Genomic DNA, 20,118 nt, shown 5'->3' with positions numbered 1-20,118 from the left:
CTGCAGCCATGCCAAATTTACCCTTGCGCAAGTTAACTCACGCTGCGCAAGTTAACTCACGCCACGCAAGTTAACTCACGCTGCGCAAGTTAACTCACGCAATGTTCCTGTTTTTGAACAAAACCCATCAGTCCGAACTCCAACCACCATTTTCTTTCCCTCCACCTTCAAAAACCCAAAAAGTGCGATTTTTTGGGTGAAAATCATCATCCCAAATCATTGCAAATCGTCAGGAAGCAAGTTTCTACGCTCATCAAGCATCAAATATCAGGTATTGTACCATCTAACGATGTTTTGGTGTAATTTTGATGCACCAAGTCGTATTATCCAATAATATTGTTAAACTGGCGTAATTAGGTTCAATTACGAGCATTTTAGGGTTTGGACCCAAACTGCATTCAATGCACATCAGTACAGCATTTAATGCTGTACTGATATATCAGTAGTGCGTGAGTTAACTCGCGCAAGTGTAATACTATGTGTGAGTTAACTCACGCAGTGTTTTTTTTTCATACATGCCTATGCGTGAGTTAACTCACGTAGAGTTTTACACTTGCGCATCTTAACTTACGCAACGTTACTTAACTAACGCATAGTATTACACTTGCGTTAGTTAACATGCGCAGGGGCAAAATTGGCATGGCTGCAGGGTGCGAGCAAAACGTGCTGGGTGGAGAGCAAAATTCAATGTAGTTTCTCCCTTTTCATGTCATTGGCCTTCTGTAACCCAAAATAAAAACTTCATTTTACAATTTGTTTCGATAACAAAAGCTGTTAAATGTGTAAATGAAAATTTAGACCACAATTCAAAATATGATAACGCCATGATTTTCGTAAAAGAAATACTCTGTATATATCATCACCTTTTCTTTTTTGAGAAATGATATTCATACAACTATTTTATACTAACTTTTAAACAACTCTCTCATACTCTCATTGTGGTCTGACTTTCTCTCTTTTTTTAACTTTCTCTATTGTGTTTGATCATTAAGAAGAAAAAATAAAGATTGGTCCAAAAATTATCCCGAAATGGTATACAAATATCATTACTCTTCTCTTTTTCATTGTGTTAGTAAAAAACTTAAAAGGGGAAGTAAAATCCAATGGGAAAAGAGACCTGTGATTTATTATTCCAAAAGCATGGTCATTACGTGTCCGTGTTTAGGATTAAGAACAATTCACCATGTACAACAATTTACCACTGATTTTTTTTTAAATAGTACTGTAATAACAATACTACATGTCACAATAGAAAAGTCTTTTTAGTCAAACAAAAAAATGTCACAATATTGAAATAATACAATTATACAACACAGTTCGAAAAGGAGGTGGGAAGCTCCCTTTCAAAATGCCCTGACCCCTGTAACCCAATATTTACAATCACAAGAAAACAACAGATAAACACTTTACATTTCAAATCTCACTTTTCACAACAACAATCATTTCTTCCCGCTAGTGGACGATGGGATTGATTCTCCGGATTAGTTAGTCCTTGGGCCGGATACCAAGTTTTAAAAAAAATGCAATTGTCATCATAAATCATAATCCACCAACCAGCAAGTACCATGGGCAAAAAAAGACCCTAAAACAATATAGCTTGACAATCAATTGGTATAGTCATTCAGTTTAATCATCGCTTCCTCAACTGAGACCCTTTGGTCACTGCTTTCATTTTTTGAGAATCTTTAAAACAGACAAAGTGCACGAGAGTGCTCCCGTTGGGGTAGACAGCAAAAACACTAGTCCCTATTTTCTTTCGGCACAGAGAACACATGCTATCGCTGGTTACCTTCACAACTGCTTTCCTCTGACTATACAGTTCATCTTTCACCTGTGCAAAACCAATTGAATCATGCTCTTGCTAACAAAAGAGAAGTATTTGAAATTCTCAATATGTATGTGTGTGTGGCTCGTTTGCCCTGTCAGTGACACGTTGCAGCCCACAGTGCCTGTACTAGAAAATAACAAGTAATTTTGTACAGTGAATCCATTCAGGAGCTAACTAGTATTCACTACAGCCATCAATCGTACAAACTCCCCCAAAATATTAAATAGATGGCATTTTCATTACGGGACGCTTACCTGAAGGTTTTCGCTCTGTCGCAAGCTCTTGATCACTGAACAGTTACGGTACATTTCACTAGATTTTCTCAAAAGAGGCCCAAGAAATGATTGCAAATCCTGCAGATTACAGATGCACTTAACAGAATGAATAAACAAAAAAAATGTCTGATAAAAATTTAAACTTTCTCCTAACATGAAAAAATTCCTAAGAAAATAAGTTAGACCAGTAAAAATAGTTGACGTGTCCTTTTTCGTAATGATGCAGCTACAAGCAATGATTACCTGTAACTTAGTCTCCCTCGGTAAAAGTTTAAGGGCCTGAGCTCCATTTATTCTATCCCACCTGCGGCTCAACAGATCAAGGACCTCATCAAGCATGATAGTAGAGTCACCCTCATTAAATTCATCCGCATCACCATCACTCTTGCTACTGTCGGTGCTGCTCAAACTAACTTTTGTGTCCTCTGCACCCTCAATCTCCGCAATTTTCTTTGATCCTCGGCCCCCTTTACTTTTTACAGATGGTGCACTACCTCTAGAAATGGCTGTATTTTGTGGGGATAATAGATTTGTAATTCTCATTTCAAAGCTTGCTGTGGTCTTTCGAGGATTCAAATAGATTTGCATAAGCAATAGGTATATGTTGCTAGATTTTTTTAGAGATGGCTGATGCATGGACTCGTACACCCGATCACAATATGATAATGCCAATTCTGGAACATGAAGCTACAAATGAAAAGTAGACTTGATTATTACATATTGTTATTCATCAGTTTAAAAGCCATGGTTTATATGACAGTGCCACACTTGTACAAAAAAATGAACTCAAGTGCATTTGGGATATCAGAAAATGACTGTACCAAAGAAACTCCCCATCAGAGTAAACAGATGATATTATGAAATGATATATACACGCTATACCTTATGAACATACAGAGACAATGCCAGTTCATGTTGGTTCATTTTTCCCAACAATATTGCACGCTCTTCATATAAAGCATCTTGAGGAAGACGTTTCAGCAGAGCCTCTGGATTGTATCCCGATATGCCTTCTAAAGCCGACAATAATTTTTTCCTAGTTGGGGTATAAGTTTTCTCATCCCAATTTTGTTGAGCATTTAAGTCGGCATGCCAATCAAGTACGTCAGATAGGTAGATGTTTACCTACATTGCAGATTACTGTAAGTGAATACAGAATTATCTCTTATTATTAATCATATATAAGACATGGATGACAAAAGAGCAGCTGAGCTTGTACAATCATCACCAGCTGAGCTTTTACAAAACTTTCAAAAGCTATTGCCATGAAAAAACCCAACCCTTCTCTTCCACAACCAAAAGAAAACGGAAAACTGATTCATTTCTTAGAGCCTTTAAATAAGATGCAAGAGGTCCTCACCATTTCATTTTGCAGATTGCCAGATATGGCATTCTCATTCATTGCAAGCATGAGCTCCAAGTACTTAGCTTGCATGTTTGGAGAGTGCTGCTTCAAATATGAGTTCACCATATCGGCTGGTATATTTCCAGACAGAAAAAGCTCAATAGTTTGGGATGGACAGCTTTCAAGAACAAGCATTGAGAATTCCAGAACAAGTATGGGATCCGTCTCACATAGCGGCTGCATCAAAAACCCACCAGATCAAAAACTGAGAATCAGAAGCGTCACTGAGTTGAAGGTTATGAGTCTTCTGGCAAACTTAAATCCATACAAAACGGAAATTGAACATTTTTCTAGTTAATCTTGAAGTGTTAATACACAAACGACATTTTCCAGTATATCTAGATGCAGAGGAAAAAGAACTGAATTAGCCAAACATGAAAAACCTAAAACAATTCCTGTTAGCATATCAATGTCATAACCAATAAATAATCATTTGTTAAATGAAAAAAAAAAATCATCTGATCTACACTATCAAATTATGCAAAAGAATAATTCCTTCATGTGATAAGGAGGTTATGGGTTCAACTCCCCCCACTTACTAACAATTAACATGTCATTTCCGGAAAGAAAAGAAAAAGAAAGAAAAAAAACTTCATGTGGTCTCCAATTGCACAAGAATATAATGTATTAATGTTGATAATATCAACCAACAAATTGGCCAAAACCTTCGTGAAGAGTGAGTGGACTTACTATCTGATTCAAGAACTATAGGACATTTAGCCACTACTGCTTCCTAGCTCCTATGAACCAAACCGAGACAGTTCTTTAGTCTATATAACAACAACAACAACAACCAAGCTTTATCCCACTAGGTGGGGTCGGCTACATGGATCAAACTACCTCATAATGTTTTATTATAAACCATATTTCGATCCAACTCATTAATCTCTAGATCTTTCTAAATAGTTTTTCTTATGGTTTTACTATATCTTCCTCTGCCTCTAGTGATCTGACTATCCTCCATCTACTCTCCTTACTACAGAATCTACATGTCTTTTTTCTACAAGCCCAAACAACCTAAGCCGTTTCCACCATTTTTCTACTATAGGTTGCTATCCCAACTCTCTCTCCCCTCTAATGTTGTCATTTCTGATCCTATCCTATCTAGTCTTGCCACCTATCCAACGCAACATCCTCATCTCCACTACACTTATTCTATTCTCGTGTTGGTTCTTCACGCCCAACACTCCGTTCCATACAACATCGCTGGTCTTATAGTATTGCCGGTAACAGCCCATTATAATCAACTAAAAGAACACAATGTTTTTAAAAAAAGTTACCTTGAGATACTCAACAATGTCCTCAGGCTTGAACCTTTGTGTAATTTCAGACTGGCTAGATCTTGACTCTTCCACCAACTTGTGAAGAAGTTCAAGAGCTTGCCGGTGCAATGACTTGCACTTGTAAAGTTCTAATAAAGCAGCATTAAGATTGCCTTTTCGAAGTATTTCTTCACATATTTTCATATCGCAGTAATTAACACCTCTTAGTATTTCTAAAGCTGCTGAAGATTGTCCAGTAAGAAGCAATGCTTGGAGTAGAGCAGTGTCTAATATTGAAGCCATCTCCCGAGCTCCAGAACCAACCGAAATATTACCACGCCCCTGACACCAATAATTTCAAAATGATAACTTCAGTAACAACTGTGATAATTAATAAATTATGATTGAACTATTTTGATATTTCTAAATGATTAAGGACATCATGTGCCCAACAGCTTCATCAATCACCATTCATTCTGCATATGTACTACAAATAAATCAATAGTGTGTGTGCATGCGGACAAGTGAGCCTGTGTGTATTTGTCAATAAAGCTTTATATGGGCATTACATTTGCTTAGTTAGCCTCCAACCGAAAGGCATAAGTTGCAAGTTCAAAAAATTTAACCCATAATCATTGTCATCGCACATTGGAGATATATTGAACAATGAATAAGAAATAAAAAATAGCTTTTTCACCTTGTTTACTTTTTTAAACCTGTTGTAGGATGCATAGTTATCGCCAACTGCATCTAAAACAACTTCTTCAGTTCCCTCCGCAGTAGCCTTCTCAATAAAATTACCTCTCTTCTTCTGCAAATATTTTATGAGAGCCATAAGCATATTATGATTCGTTTTTTTGGATTCAAGTGCTGCATTCTCGTCGGTTGGTAAGGGTTCCATATCATCTGAAACACCTGACGAAACTCTGGAAAGATAGGAATCATCCCCATCAATGTCCAACTTCTCTGGCTCATGAACAATAGTTGTCTTTGGAAGGATAATGGATGGATAAAGAGAAAGCACATAGGTTATATCTACTTGAGATTCTAGAAAATGTTCCACAGCCTCCTCATAGCTCCCATTTTCAAAAAGATAGTGGGCATATCTGTAACAACATGAAACAAACACATTCAACAGCACCTTCAGAAAAATGCAAAGCAAACAATGATTAATATGTTAAGCTTCAAGTAATTTATAAAAGGAAAAGTCTTCCGCTAAAGAAAGTTACAATCATTATCATTACTGTGGGCATCACTTAACCCATATTAATGGAACATGTGTACACATATAGGGATAAAATGCATTGTTAAATATGAACTCTCATATTTCAATATCTTAATTATTTACTCAAATATATAAACACTAAACATAGACTTTAATTTCTTGAAACATGGTAATATTATAAATTTTCTATATAGAATTGAAAATGTTACTTCTATAGTATTGAGACTGAAAATATGTTCATTATATTATGTGGGCAGAATATACAGTTATATATATAGGCAGGAGCCTCCTAGTTAATCCCCAATCAATAGGGAAGATTAATCAATACAATCAATACAATAAATACAATAAATAGGGAAGATAAAATTAAACAGTCACAACTATTCAATATCTCAACACTCCCCCTCAAGGTGGTGCATACACATCATATGCATCCATCTTGTCACATATGTAAGTTATCCGAGGACCTCGTAGAGATTTAGTAAAGATATCAGCGAGTTGATCCTTGGAATTGACAAAGGAGGTTCTGATGATTCCGGTGATAATCTTCTCTCTAAGAAAGTGACAGTCAACTTCAATATGCTTTGTCCTCTCGTGAAAAACTGGATTGGATGAGAGGTGCAACGCTGATTGGTTATCACACACAAGTTCCATTGGACCAATCTCACAAAAATGAAGTTCCTGAAGTAAATGCTTCAACCATAAAAGTTCACGTGTGGCATGAGCCATGGCTCGATACTCAGCCTCTGTACTTGATCGAGCAACAACGTTTTGCTTTTTGCTCTTCCATGAAATTAAATTTCCACCAAAGAAAACACAATAACCAGACGTAGACCGTCTGTCACTTGCATCTCCTGCCCAATCAGCATCTGAATATCCAATGATTTCGGTGTTGCCTCTATCAGTAAAGACAAGCCCCTTACCAGGTGATCCTTTAACGTACTTAAAAATTCGAATAACTGCATTCCAATGGTTGTCACAAGGAGAGTTGAGGAACTGACTTACTACACTAACTGGAAAAGATATGTCGGGCCGAGTCATGGTGAGATAATTTAACTTTCCGACAAGTCTTCGGTATTTGCCTGGATCAGTATAGGGCTCCCCCTGATTAGGAAGAAGCTTCACATTAGGATCCATAGGAGCCTCAACTGGTTTGCAGTCCGTAAGACCTGTCTCCTCCAAAATATGTCGTATCTGGTACGACTGGTGGGACAGAAGATATATGAGTGGACTCAACAACAACAACAACAACGCCTTATCCCACTAAGTGGGGTCGGCTACATGGATCAAATGCCGCCATAATGTTCTATCAAAGACCATATTTGGATCCAACTCATTGACCTCTAAATCTTTTCTAATGGTTTCTCTAATAGTTTTCTTAGGTCTTCCTCTACCTCTTTTAACCTGACTCTCCTCCATTTGATCTACTCTTCTTACCACGGCGTCTACGGGTCTTCTCTCTACATGTCCAAACCATCTAAGCCTATTTTCTACCAACTTTTCTACTATAGGTGCTACCCCCACTCTCTCTCTAATGATGTCATTCCTAATCCTATCATGTCTAGTCTTACCACTCATCCAACGCAACATCCTCATCTCCGCTACGCTTACTTTACTCTTGTGTTGGCTCTTAACCGCCCAACACTCCGTACCATACAACATTGTCGGTCTGACTGCTGTCCGATAGAACTTTCCTTTCAGCTTAAGTGGTACTTTCTTATCGCACAAAACACCTGAGGCTCTTCTCCATTTCAACCACCCAGCTTGAATACGATGATGTACATCAGCTTCTATTTCTCCGTCATTTTGTACTATGGACCCAAGATATCTAAACCGTGTAACTTGGGGTATGATATGATCTCCAACTTTCACCTCTAAGGTAGACCCACTTCTCCTTTTACTGAAGTTACATTCCATATATTCCGTCTTGTTTCTACTCAGGCGGAAACCGTACGCTTCTAAGGCTTGCCTCCAAGTCTCTAGCCTCCCGTTTAACTCCTCCCTCGACTCACCAAGCAAGACTACATCATCTGCAAAAAGCATACATCTCGGTGCTAACTCTTGGATGTGTTCCGTCAGTACATCCAAAACTAAAGTAAAAAGATAAGGACTTAGGGTTGACCCTTGGTGCAGTCCTATTGTTATGGGAAAATCTCCGGTATCCCCATCCTGCGTCCTCACACTAGTTGAAGCCCCCTCATACATATGAGTGGACTCAACATAATCAAAATAGGGAATAGGCAAAACCTGATCCAACTCAACCGAAGGAGCATTTGAATTGGCAAAGTATGGCATCACTTATGAGAGAAGGTTTGGACCACATGCTTCAGTTCCTGCTTCAAGTGTCTCCACCCCTGCTCCGGATCCACCTGCATCTCCTGATTTGCCCATTGCCATCCGCAAAGGTAATCGTTCAACCCGTAACCCGTATCCTATATATAATTTTTTGTCTTACCGTCGTTTATCTCCCACCTATTGTGCTTTTGTTTCTGCACTTTCGTCTGTTTCTATTCCTAAGACAATTCAGGAAGCATTGTCCCATCCAGGGTGGAGGCAAGCCATACTTGATGAAATGTCAGCTTTAGAATCTAATCACACTTGGGAGCTTGTTCCACTTCCTTCTGGGAAATCTATTGTTGGTTGCAGGTGGATATTTAATGTTAAGGTTGGCCCTGATGGACAGGTAGATCGGTTGAAAGCCTGCCTAGTGGCGAAGGGATATACTCAAGTCCATGGTCAAGATTATAGTGATACTTTTTCTCCAGTTGCAAAAATGGCATCTGTTCGACTCTTTTTGGCCATGGCTGCAATGAAACGTTGGTCTCTTTTTCAGTTGGATATCAAGAATGCATTCTTGCATGGTGACTTGGAGGAAGAGATTTACATGGAGCAACCTCCTGGGTTTGTTGCTCAGGGGGAGTGTGATCTGGTATGCAAATTACGTAAGTCTTTGTATGGCTTAAAACAATCTCCTCGGGCATGGTTTGGAAGATTTAGTAAAGTCCTTCAACAGTTTGGGATGATCCGTTGTGAGGCTGATCACTCTGTTTTTACGAAATGTTCCTCATTGAATAAATATATCTACCTAGTGGTTTATGTTGATGACATTGTGATTACAGGTGATGATAATGAGGGTATCAAAGCATTAAAACATTTATTTCAAAACTTCCAGACTAAGGACTTGGGTCCTCTTCGTTATTTTCTTGGTATTGAGGTAGCACAATCAAAGTCAGGTATTGCTATCTCTCAAAGGAAGTATGCTCTTGATATTATATTGAGACTGAAAATATGTTCATTATATTATGTGGGCAGAATATACAGTTATATATATATAGGCAGGAGCCTCCTAGTTAATCCCCAATCAATAGGGAAGATTAATCAATACAATCAATACAATAAATAGGGAAGATAAAATTAAACAGTCACAACTATTCAATATCTCAACATATAGAAAGTTGAGTTTGTATAATTTCAATAATCAGAGTTCAGAGACGTTGATCATGATCATTTAATGATGCAATTATCATGAAATAATAATGTGAACACAATTATACAATTAAATTACGAAACTTCAACAATTGCTATCAAATAAGCCAGTAATGTATTCAATATAGATAAAAAAAATAAATCTTATTATGATTTGATTATAATTTTCTCTATCCTCATTATTTATTTTTCCTCTCTTTAAATTTATGAACAATGACCAAAATGATTATGCCCAGCATATAGTTTGAGATAGTTCTTTCAAAATACAAAGATTTTCTATGCATTGCACAGACCACACTCCAGTTAGATGATGTGTGATCAAAGACTTTTTAGTTAGCAATTGAAGTCTTTTTATCCACTAATTGGCTATTGTAAAGAATAAGTATATTAACAATATCTACGAAGTACATCCCAACTTCAGCTAATACTACTATATTAAAACAAGCTAAAGTAAACCTTTACATGGACCACCTACAATCAACATAACAGGAATTACGATTTTCTTTTTTGGGTTTACATTAGCTATCATGATCATATTGATACATAGTCCACATCAACAGTCAATATAAACTTAATCCGCCAGCTACTCAGCTAGTAGGGGGGCTCAGAAATAAGATGAACTTATAAATCAAAGGTATTCAATTCAATAGGGGAAAATTGCATAGTCTGTTTCGTTAGAATAATCCATAATGGCAAATAACCTTATATGAATTGATCCCTCTTTTGCAGCACGTAGACTTGAATCTTCAGGTGGAAGCAGCTTGCACAATGACAAGGCCTCTTCAAAGTTTCCAGAAGCAGTTAGTTGGACAATCTGCAAAGAAATATCAAAGTTCATAACTTTCACAATCTGCAACGAAATATCAATATCCCTAACTTCAAAATAACCAACGATATGCACAAATACAAAATTTTGATAACTTGGTAGCGTAAAATGAAGTCACATGTTTCACTGCTTTTCCATTTGCATTAGAATCCAAAAATAAGAGCTATGGCAAAATGCGTCTATCATTTAACAGTATATACAGTACCTGGGCTCCAAGAGGAACCGGAAAGAGACCTTGAATAGAATTATCCAAAGCAAGTATCACGGAGTTACTGCTTTGGCAAAGATGACGAACATTGCGAAGAACAATAGTTTGTATCAACGGATAAGGTTGTCGAAGAGATCGAATCTGCAAAACAAAGGCCATATAAAGAACATAGATCCACAACCTCTCTCACATTAAGAAAAAACCACTTTTTTTCTTCCCAACAGTCGGTTACCTCCACGAATCTAGGCAGCAAAGCTATAGCATACGGCTTCTGAATCACGACTTCCAAGGGTGCCTCTGACCAACAAATCCTGCCTTCAGGAATAAGTTTCCCATTTTGATCCACAAAGACCCCAATGTTCTCCTAAAAATGCATCAACAAATCAAACTACATCCTCTAACCTAACAAAAATAAGCAATGAAAACAAAAAATCACACACACACACAACATACAAAAATACATACATACACATTCAACGAAGAGAATAATACCTTTCCAAGAAGCAGCTCTCCCGACGGAATAGGCACTACTAAAGGCGGTGCTAGTCTCCCAGAAGTAAAAACCTCGGACAAAGCACCATTTGAAGCATTCAAAATCACATATTCCCTTCTAATCCCCAAACATATATTCTCCCCACACCAACTCATGGACTTCACCATGTCCGGTACACCAAACTCTTTCACCTCCACAAACCCCCTACCACCTACATCCACAATTTCAGTTTCAACTAAAATATCAATTTCAAACTTAAATTTCAACTTAAATTTTACTCTTGATAGCATATACTAAAATTTAAACTGATATCTATTCTTCTGCGATACACTATTTAGGGCCTGTTTGGATTAGCTTATTTGAGCTTATCTACCTACTAATGTTTTGTGAGACTGTTTGAAAGAACCTATGGAAACAACTTATGTCATGTTTATAAGGTGTTTTCAACTTATTTTCACAAATTCTCCTTATAAGGTGCTTTCAGCTTATTTTCACAAATTCTCCAAGATAGCTTATGAAAGCATTTTATAGCTTATAAGAAAACAATCTAAATTTATTTTATCTTTTGGTATAGAAATAGCTTATACATAAGCACTTATCATGATATTATCTTATACTTAAGCGCATACGCACTAATGCTATAAGCTAATGTGATTACATTCAATTGTATCTATCTTACAGATTACTACAGGTATTGACGTGTCATTGTCAGTTTCGTGTCCGGTGTTTATGATCCATAATCTATGAATATCTATCTACAAAGAAATTAACAGAGATAACAAATTCTCACCATCATGTCTAAAAATGCCAACACGCTTTTGTCTCGCAAAAGCGAGAAATCCTTTCCGATCATCCCAGCAAAACACATTAGCCCCTTTAGCTTTTGTGATAACCGCTATCGTTTCCAAACTTGGTAATCTATGAAACGCGATTGATTCAGAAAGCGATAAAAGAAGCTCTCTTGATTCCAACACTTCCATTGAAACAACAGGCTTCTTCGCAAAATTAGCGAGATTCTTCTCGAGTGTGTAAGGTTTGGAATGATCGGAGAATTCTGTTTCCGGCGAGTAGATTCGGAGAGATCCATCGGAGCAACCGAGTAAGAGTTTTGAACCGTAGGATTCGATGGATTCGATCTTGCCGTTGAAATTGGGAACGAGTTCGAAACTATCGTACGCACTGTGCACCATTTTGGTTACGAAATGTTAAATTAATTCTTCATTTTAATGGATTTGAAGCTTTTGCTTGTTCCTCTTACTTTTGAAACCCAGAAACTTTTTGTTATATTGCAAAAAAAAAATATATATAAATAAGAAATAAATAAGAAGGAAAAAAAATTAAAATAATAATGGTCCCGGCGGGGCTCGAACCCGCGACCTTCGGCTCATAAGACCAACGCTCTAACCAACTGAGCTACGGGACCGTGTTGATAATTTATTTGCACTCTTATATATAATTTAATTTATCATTCCAATTTCGCTGCTACACGTTAAGTGCCAACCAAATGCCTTTGTTTGGAACTGCATACAATCCAATTTGTTCCTTATTTTTTATATATCGGGTAACTTACTGGCTATCAATCCTTTTCACCTAAAAGCATAAATAAATAAATAATGCCATAAACTCAACCAGAAATTTCTTATTTTTCTTTTACACCAATGAAAACCAGAGATCCTTTGTAAAATATTGCATAAGATTGTGAGTGCTTTCCCCAATTGCTTGGATTGAAATTTTTAAATTCTAAACAAATGCACTGAAAGTAATTGATTATGAATTTAATTACTGTATAACTTGTGAATAATATGATCTTTAAATTTCACCTCTAAAATAAAAATACTTTGATTTTTTGCTAAAGTTGCATTTGATATACTTTATCTTGCTTGTACTTAGGCAGAAGTATTATGTTTCTAAGCTTGTCTCCAACCTCTAATACAATTTCTCCCTTAACTATCCCAACAAGACTACGATGTCTTCGAAAAACATACATCTCGATGTTAACACTTGGATATGTTTCATAAATATAATCAAAACTAAAGCAAAAAAATAAGGGTTTACACATAAACTTTGGTGCACCGTCATACATATACACCAAAGGTTTGATAATGGAACATATGAAGAGATGATGACTTGTGTGTTTGTATGAGTAAGACATAAATATTATGGACCAACATGATATAATCGTTTAGGCTTACTTAAGTGTATATTCCTCTTTTTTTATTTTCGAATTTATCCTTTAGACTTCGTCCTCATGATGTACATGTGAATAGAAATAGGAGGACTAACTGATTTGTCCTTTGATTATGTTAAGTGCGAGGATCAAGTTTTTATTTTCTTATACACGTGAATTAGTGACGGGTGTGGTGTCACTTCCCTTTTTATTTTTAGGGTAAAATATGCATTTCATCCCTGCAATTATATGTCATTTGATTTTTCATCCCTGAGCTTACTAATCCTCCCATTTTGCCCCAATAAAAATTAATCATTTGAAAATTCGTCCCTCATCAGAGTTAATCACTCATGTGCACGCGAAATGACCAAAATGCCCTTAGTTGATGAAGGAGGGTATTTTGGTCCTTTTCTGTTTAACTGGAGCAACTAAGGGCATTTTGGTCATTTCGCGTGACGTGGCAATGATTAACTCTGATGAGGGACGAATTTTCAAATGATTAACTTTTACTGGGCAAAATGGGAGGATTAGTAAGCTCATGGATGAAAAATCAAATGACCTATAATTGCAGGGATAAAATGCATATTTTACCCTTATTTTTATGGAGTTTTGAACAATATGTTCATTAATGTTAAGTTCAATGTATTTCGTTTTTTCCTCTTCAAAAAAACAATCTGATTTGTCTTTTTGTACTTTTATAACGGTTACGCTCTTTGCATATGTAATGATGAACTTTTTGTTGAATGTTATCCTCGATTTTGTCCATACTTGGATTTGAAAAACTCATCTTCATATTTACGTGTTGAAATCATCTTCATTTATTGATTACTTCGAGTTGAAGAGATAGGCAAGATAAATATAATGGTAATTTTAAAATAATATTATCATTTTTTTTGTCAAATTATCATATTTATTTTATCTCTCTCTAAATGAAAGGTCATTAAATGAAGATATTTTTTTTAAAAAAATCTCTTTGTAAGGGTTATTTGAGTTTAAGGTATTCACTACCTTGGGTTAAGACACCATTTTCTCATTTTAAAATTACTGTTAAATTTTTTGGTTAAATATGATTTTGGTCTCTATAAATATATAAACTTTTTCTTTTAGTTCCTCTAAAATTTTCCTTTGACTTTTAGTCTATATAAAATTTTCAATCACTACTTTTAGTCCATACTTTTAAGAAACTCATGTTTAAATTTTGTATTTTTAATGAATTTGTGCAGAAATATGTAGAATATTATAAAAATCTCTTTAAAAAATAGAATTTTTTGGCAAAACATAAATTAAATATGAATTTTAAATGACCAAAACTATAAAAATTCATATTTAATTAATGTTTTTTTAAAAAATTCTATTTTTTTTTTTAAGATTCTCGTAATATTATAAAAAAGGGTTTTGCTAACCAATGCCCTTAGGGCAATGGTTAAGGAATCAAAAAAGGAAATAATTGTGAAATTTCATGTAAAAAAAGTTGCTTTTTACTATTTCAATAAGTTGAATGCACAATTTCCAAGATAAAGTTACTACTTTAAGTTTCTTATCAAGTGCCCTTAGGGCACTTGTTAGCATTTTCCTATAAAAAAATTGCAAAATTTTGTTCAAAAATATGAAGTCTATGTATGGGTTACTTAAAATCAGGGATCAAAAGTGGTGATTGAAAATTTTATAGAGACTAAAAGTCGAAGGAAAATTTTAGAGAAAAAGTTTATATATTTATACGGATCAAAAACATATTATTCCCTAAATTATTTGAGTGTAAGAGTTTTGTGATTTGTCACGAGTTGTGTTATTTAAACAACTCTTTCAATAAACTTATGGGACAACTATATTCTAAGAAAGATAACGAGGCATGACACAAAAACCAAATAACCGAGAAAGAAAGTAAAAACATAATTTCAGTGTAAATGAGAAAGTTGTCATAAAAATTGTACTATTGAACTGCACAAACAAACATGTATAGAGCAGACCAAAAGCGAAATGATGCAGACTGACTGATTCTTTGATTTCATCCATCATCATCAATCATCAAATAGAGTGAAGTAGAAATACAGAAGAAGAATCTCCGTCAGTCTTGAAAGCGATGACACTTGGTTTGATCAATGCTAATCCTATAGTCCACGCCAAAAAAGAACGAATTCCTCGCTCCGAAGAACCTCACTCTGATCATTTCGTTGATCCTCTCGATATTTATGATATCCTTCTTTCATTTTTTTTATTTCTCTTCATTTATATATTTTCTCTATGTTTACTTGAATTGAAATTAAAAATTGAATCCTTGACTTTGATTTGATTTGACAAATTTTGTGAGAGATATTAGGGATCCTGAACATCCTTATTCATTGGAACAGCTTAATGTTCTCTCTGAAGAATCCATTTCTGTTGATGACAAATTGGGTCGGATTCTGTGAGTTTTTTTTTTTTTATCGTATTTTATGATTTATTGAATGAATTATGAATTTGAATTGAATTTATGTTTGTTTTTGTGTGTGTAGGATTACTTTTACTCCGACGGTTCGACACTGTAGTATGGTTACTGTGATCGGTCTTTGTTTGAGAGTTAAGCTGAAGCACTATTTTCCTGCTCATTACAAAGTTTGTTTCCTCAACCCTTTTGCTTCACAAGTTATTATTATTTAGTATCAGTGCGTGTTTTGTTATGCAGTGGTAAAAATTGAGTTGAATGTTTAGCTGGTTAATTCTAGTTATAAGTGTGTTTGGTGCTGGTAATAAAAAATAAATTTTGAATGAATTGATTCTGAAAAACTGATTTTGGGTGCGTTTGTTTCAGCTTTAAAAAAAATAGATTTTGGGTTAAAAGAATCTAGAGATTTTTTTTTAGAGATTTTTAAAAAAATCTAAAACTATTTTCGTTTGCCTACTACCCATAAAAATCTATTTTTTTAAAAAAATGAGTTTTAACATGTACATGTGTTATCTCCTTGTTGTTGAAAAAAATAGATTTTGAGAAAAGCTAATCCGAATAGCTTTTCATTTTAGGATCAAAATAGATTTTTTTGATAAAATGATTTTTCTAAAAATCCTAAACAAACACTTAAAAATGAAAAAAGTGATTTTTTTAAGGAAAAAAATAGATTTTTTTGGAAAAAAAAGCTTAAACAAACGGAGCCTCTAGCTATAGGTGAGTTGAACACTAGATTAAAGGCTGAAAATTAATTTTAGAAGGCAAAAGCCGCAAATTTTAGCTTCAAGTTGGAATCATTTTGGAGGCCAATTCAATTCTACCTGAGAACATCTAAGTGTATGTTTTGTGTTTCACTTTTGGAGTAGATAAATTTGACTCTAGAGGTGTAGAACTGATTTAGACATGTCTGGTTGCTCTAGATTAGAACTGAATTTTGCCTTCAGAATTGATTCTAACTTACTTGAAGATAGAAATTAGAGCTTTTGATTTTAGTATTGATTTTAACACTCAAATTTATTGTTCAACTAACCTTACATGAATGTATCCAAGTGTAAACTACTTCATCTTCAACTTATTTTTAGGCAAAATCAATTTTACCAAATCAATCCACACAAAATCAATTTTTGTCACCGCAGAAGCAAAGACACGCTTCGTAATATCAATTCTAGCTATAAGTGAGTTGAATGTATTGTAAAGTGATTTATGTTAGATTTTGCCTCCAGTTAACTGGTTGGTTCTAGCTATAAGTGTATTTCGTTTTGCAGGGATAAAATTCATTTCAAATGAATTGATTATGTAGAATTGATTCTAGATATAAGTTAGTTGAGTATAAGAGTTGAACAATAAATAAACGTTAAAAATTAACTGCAGAAGTCAAAAGCTCCAAATTGTAGCTTCAAGTTAGAATCAATTCTGAAGGCAAAATGAATTTTACGCCTCTATAATCAATTTTGACTCATTCAAAAGTGGAACTAAATATGCAATGTGTTGTGAATTGATGGATGGATAAGTTGTGTTTGTTTTCTTTTGTTTCTTAGTTTACTCCATGCATGGATTGACGGTGAGTTTGGCAAAATCAGTGTGACGTCTTGACTCTGTTGAAGCTCCAAAGTGTAGCTTTGGCTAAAAAATCATTGGGGCACAGTGCAATTCCACCAAACTCGCGGTCAATCCAAACATACACATCCATTAAGTGGTTTGTATGCTTTTAAGATGTATCTTTTGATAGTATAATTTGCACCATAACCTCATAAATGTCCTATATGGAAATTGGTTTATCCGTCCTTGACTTTCAAAACAACCAAAACTTGTGGAGATTGAGTTTGAGTAGGAATTACATCATTTTGCAATATGAAGATAGCATTTCTTCTCTTTCTTTTGAAAGAGTGGAGCTGTTTTGGACTTGTACGAGATAGTAAATTTTAACTTAAGCATTTTTAAAGTAGGAACAGAGTTTGTTTTCTTCATGAATACAAGTAAATTTCAAACCAAATGTTGTGTAAATTTGAATTTTGAGAAAATTAAAAAATTGTTGAGATAAGATAATGTAAGAGAAATTTATTTTACGAAGTGGTTAGGCTCAAGTGATTAATGAGCTTTAGTTAAGGTTGAATTGGTTGGGAGTATCATGTTTGATTCTTGGTTGTAACTCTTGATCAAACTTTATTTACCTCTTAGCCAAATTTTAGATTACTAAGGTTGCTTTCCCTCGGAACCGAATGGTTAAAACAGACACATGCACACACACACAAGATAATGTAAGCGAAAGAATAGTAGAAGCATTAAGAAGTGGAAACAAAAGGGGTATAATTTTCTAAATTTATTAGTTTATTATTCAGAGAAGGGTCTGTTTATAGTTCACAATGTTACCTTGTATTTGTAATAGGTTGAATCTTATGACTCGTACATGTGATCACTAGGTCACATGGTTGCAGAAGAATAAGTGATTGAAGTATTTCTTTAGAACATTGTAACTAGAAGTGAAGATAGAAAAGTATTCTAGAATTCTCTATATAACAGTAGCGATAAATCTTTTTCTAAATAGAAGTATATGTCTAGTCATATACTAAATAAGCTGTTTTCAAATTATGTTATCATGGTTATCATACTTGACTATAATTATGACTTTGGGAGATGTGATTCTTGCACCGTGTACACTGTAATGAAGTTAATCATCAGATGAATTGTAGTCTATTCTAGCTTCTTAACTGTGGTAGGATATATCAACCCGAACTTCATGTGTGCAAGTTTGTAGTATCTCTATGGAGGTAACAATAGATGCATATTTTGATGCCAAATGAGTTTGTGACCTTACTTTCTTATTGTGCCGTTGTTCACATGGTTTGATATTCTTCCCCTGTATTTGATGTGCCTATTGGCAAGTGGTATGTGTCAGTCTTTTAACCCCCATCTCTTGATGATGAATCCCTTCTCACTTGCACACTCTCTCTCGTGAATCACGATTCTCAAGGCTACATTTTTAGTTCCACACTACTTATATCATATAGTATAATTGTCTTCTCTGGTTGTAATCTCATTTGTTACTCAAATTCTTCTTTGCAGGTGGACATCAAAGTATCTGAAGGATCTCATGCCAATGAAGAATCAGGTAAAGTTTAAATTTTTTCTAAAATAATAACATCCAAGACTAAGCTTTTCCCAACCCCTTTCTTCTTTGTTTTTTTTTTCTCCCTTCTTTATCTGCATTCAACACTAGGTGAGACTCCATCTAAATTCCCAAACAAACTTTAACATTTTATATAATCGTTACTTCCTGCAACATGAACTTCTAACAATATTTTTTTGCAGTGAATAAGCAATTAAACGATAAAGAGAGAATCGCTGCTGCCTTAGAGAATCCAAACCTGCGCCAGCTTGTGGATGAGTGTCTCGAGTCCAATGAACTGTGAACAAACATATATTATGCCTGCCCAATAACTATTGTGAAGGCATTAGCTGCAGATGAATGCAATAAAATGTAATCATTATGTCTTTAGTTCTTTGGTTTCCATGGGTTGTTTTTTCCCCTTTCTTCCCAACCAACCCCACATCATGTTTAGCATGGGGGTATCTTTGTATGTAAATTAAGTTAGAAATCATTATGTCCTATGTTTGTAACTTTGACTATAGATATGCATCTGTATATTTTGCTGTTTGTGGGTTAAGCCAGCCCTCATACTCCAAGCTCATGTTAAGCTTTTTAGGTGGTAAGTTTTAAAAATGATTTTGCATTTAGAGGAGGTTTAAACTGCCGTAGTATGAATGTTCAACTGCGGTAGTGTAAACACAGCTTTCTCAGTAAACAAATTACAACACAAAATTAAGGGTTAAGATCCTTTCTGTTTCTCAAAATAGATGGAGGCTTTGTTTAAAGAGAGATAGACACAAAGAAGTTATTTAATTTTTTTTTTTTTAAAATAATGATGGTAGAACTCACTTGTTGTGGAACCCAATATCTATTTTTGTGTCTATCAATCTCCATATGTAGTTCTCCATTTCTTTTTATAAATGAAGAGGATCCCAAATCAAAATCAAAGTATGAACGATGTCCAAGGATCGCTCTACATTATCTGGTGGAGGCACATTAGACATGGAAACAAATATGTGCAATGATTGTCTAAAGGTTGAGACATGTCTTGAATCTAATGCATAAGATTGGTAACACTAATTTCAAGAATTTTGCTCTCCACCCAGCACGTTTTGCTCGCACCCTGCAAGCGTACCAAAAATGCCCTTGCGCAAGTTAAGTCACGCAGCGTGACTTAACTAACGCACGTTGTACTTATGCGTGACTTAAGTCACGCAATACGCGAGTTAAGTCGCGCAAATAAGACTGATTTTTACTTCTTTTTTTTTTTATGCCCTCTTGAGGTAAAAACTTATTTGATACCCTCTTCGGTATATACCAGTGGCTTATGGGGGAAGTAGTGGTCGGTCCGGTGGGGAAAAGGAAGAACAAGAAGAAGAGAAAGAGGGGGGGAGAGTGAGATGAGAAAATGTGAGGAAAAGAGGAAGTATGTG

The 20,118-nt window shown here is 35.1% G+C and overlaps 2 protein-coding genes and 1 non-coding gene across 4 annotated transcripts; 1 reads left to right on the top strand and 2 right to left on the bottom strand.

The window, feature by feature from the left end:
* Nucleotides 1-1,259: 1,259 nt before the first annotated feature.
* LOC146919969 (vacuolar sorting protein 39-like) lies at nt 1,260-12,264 on the bottom strand. 2 transcript variants are annotated; one of them, XM_085713349.1, is made up of 12 exons: nt 11,799-12,264; nt 11,008-11,219; nt 10,748-10,879; nt 10,513-10,656; nt 10,183-10,295; nt 5,468-5,876; nt 4,789-5,112; nt 3,464-3,685; nt 2,986-3,228; nt 2,347-2,790; nt 2,083-2,181; nt 1,260-1,949 (listed from the first exon to the last, which is right to left on the bottom strand). In XM_085713349.1, the coding sequence occupies exons 1-12, from the start codon at nt 12,196-12,198 to the stop codon at nt 1,923-1,925; spliced, it is 2,769 nt and encodes a 922-aa protein (XP_085569475.1). In that variant the 5' UTR covers nt 12,199-12,264; the 3' UTR covers nt 1,260-1,922. The 2 variants fall into 2 exon arrangements, with proteins under 2 accessions (XP_085569475.1, XP_085569474.1); XM_085713348.1 differs by having other exon boundaries at nt 1,260-1,831.
* A 93-nt stretch (nt 12,265-12,357) lies between these two features.
* On the bottom strand, nt 12,358-12,431 carry TRNAI-UAU (transfer RNA isoleucine (anticodon UAU)). The gene has a single exon. It is a non-coding gene; the product is annotated as a tRNA-Ile (tRNA).
* Nucleotides 12,432-15,091: 2,660 nt separating this feature from the next.
* LOC146919967 (MIP18 family protein (DUF59)) lies at nt 15,092-19,275 on the top strand. The gene is made up of 5 exons (XM_085713357.1): nt 15,092-15,369; nt 15,476-15,579; nt 15,668-15,767; nt 18,661-18,706; nt 18,907-19,275. The coding sequence occupies exons 1-5, from the start codon at nt 15,256-15,258 to the stop codon at nt 19,005-19,007; spliced, it is 465 nt and encodes a 154-aa protein (XP_085569483.1). The 5' UTR covers nt 15,092-15,255; the 3' UTR covers nt 19,008-19,275.
* Nucleotides 19,276-20,118: the final 843 nt, after the last annotated feature.

The sequence above is a fragment of the Medicago sativa genome, chromosome 5, assembly GCF_051527215.1.
Source record: "Medicago sativa cultivar Bolivia chromosome 5, Bolivia_mono, whole genome shotgun sequence".
In the NCBI taxonomy this organism is placed as follows: Eukaryota; Viridiplantae; Streptophyta; class Magnoliopsida; order Fabales; family Fabaceae; genus Medicago; species Medicago sativa.
The sequence above is the reverse complement of the archived record's forward strand: the minus strand, read 5'-3'. Positions and strand labels throughout refer to the sequence as shown.

Coding starts and splice junctions, on each gene's coding strand:
- LOC146919967 (XM_085713357.1), top strand. CDS start 15,256: ATGACACTTGGTTTGATCAATGCTAATCCTATAGTCCACGCCAAAAAA. Junction 15,580..15,667: donor GACAAATTGGGTCGGATTCT/GTGAGTTTTTTT, acceptor TTGTGTGTGTAG/GATTACTTTTACTCCGACGG. Junction 15,768..18,660: donor ATTTTCCTGCTCATTACAAA/GTTTGTTTCCTC, acceptor TCTTCTTTGCAG/GTGGACATCAAAGTATCTGA.
- LOC146919969 (XM_085713348.1), bottom strand. CDS start 12,198: ATGGTGCACAGTGCGTACGATAGTTTCGAACTCGTTCCCAATTTCAAC. Junction 10,880..11,007: donor GAGAGCTGCTTCTTGGAAAG/GTATTATTCTCT, acceptor ATGCATTTTTAG/GAGAACATTGGGGTCTTTGT. Junction 5,113..5,467: donor GGTTTAAAAAAGTAAACAAG/GTGAAAAAGCTA, acceptor TATTGGTGTCAG/GGGCGTGGTAATATTTCGGT.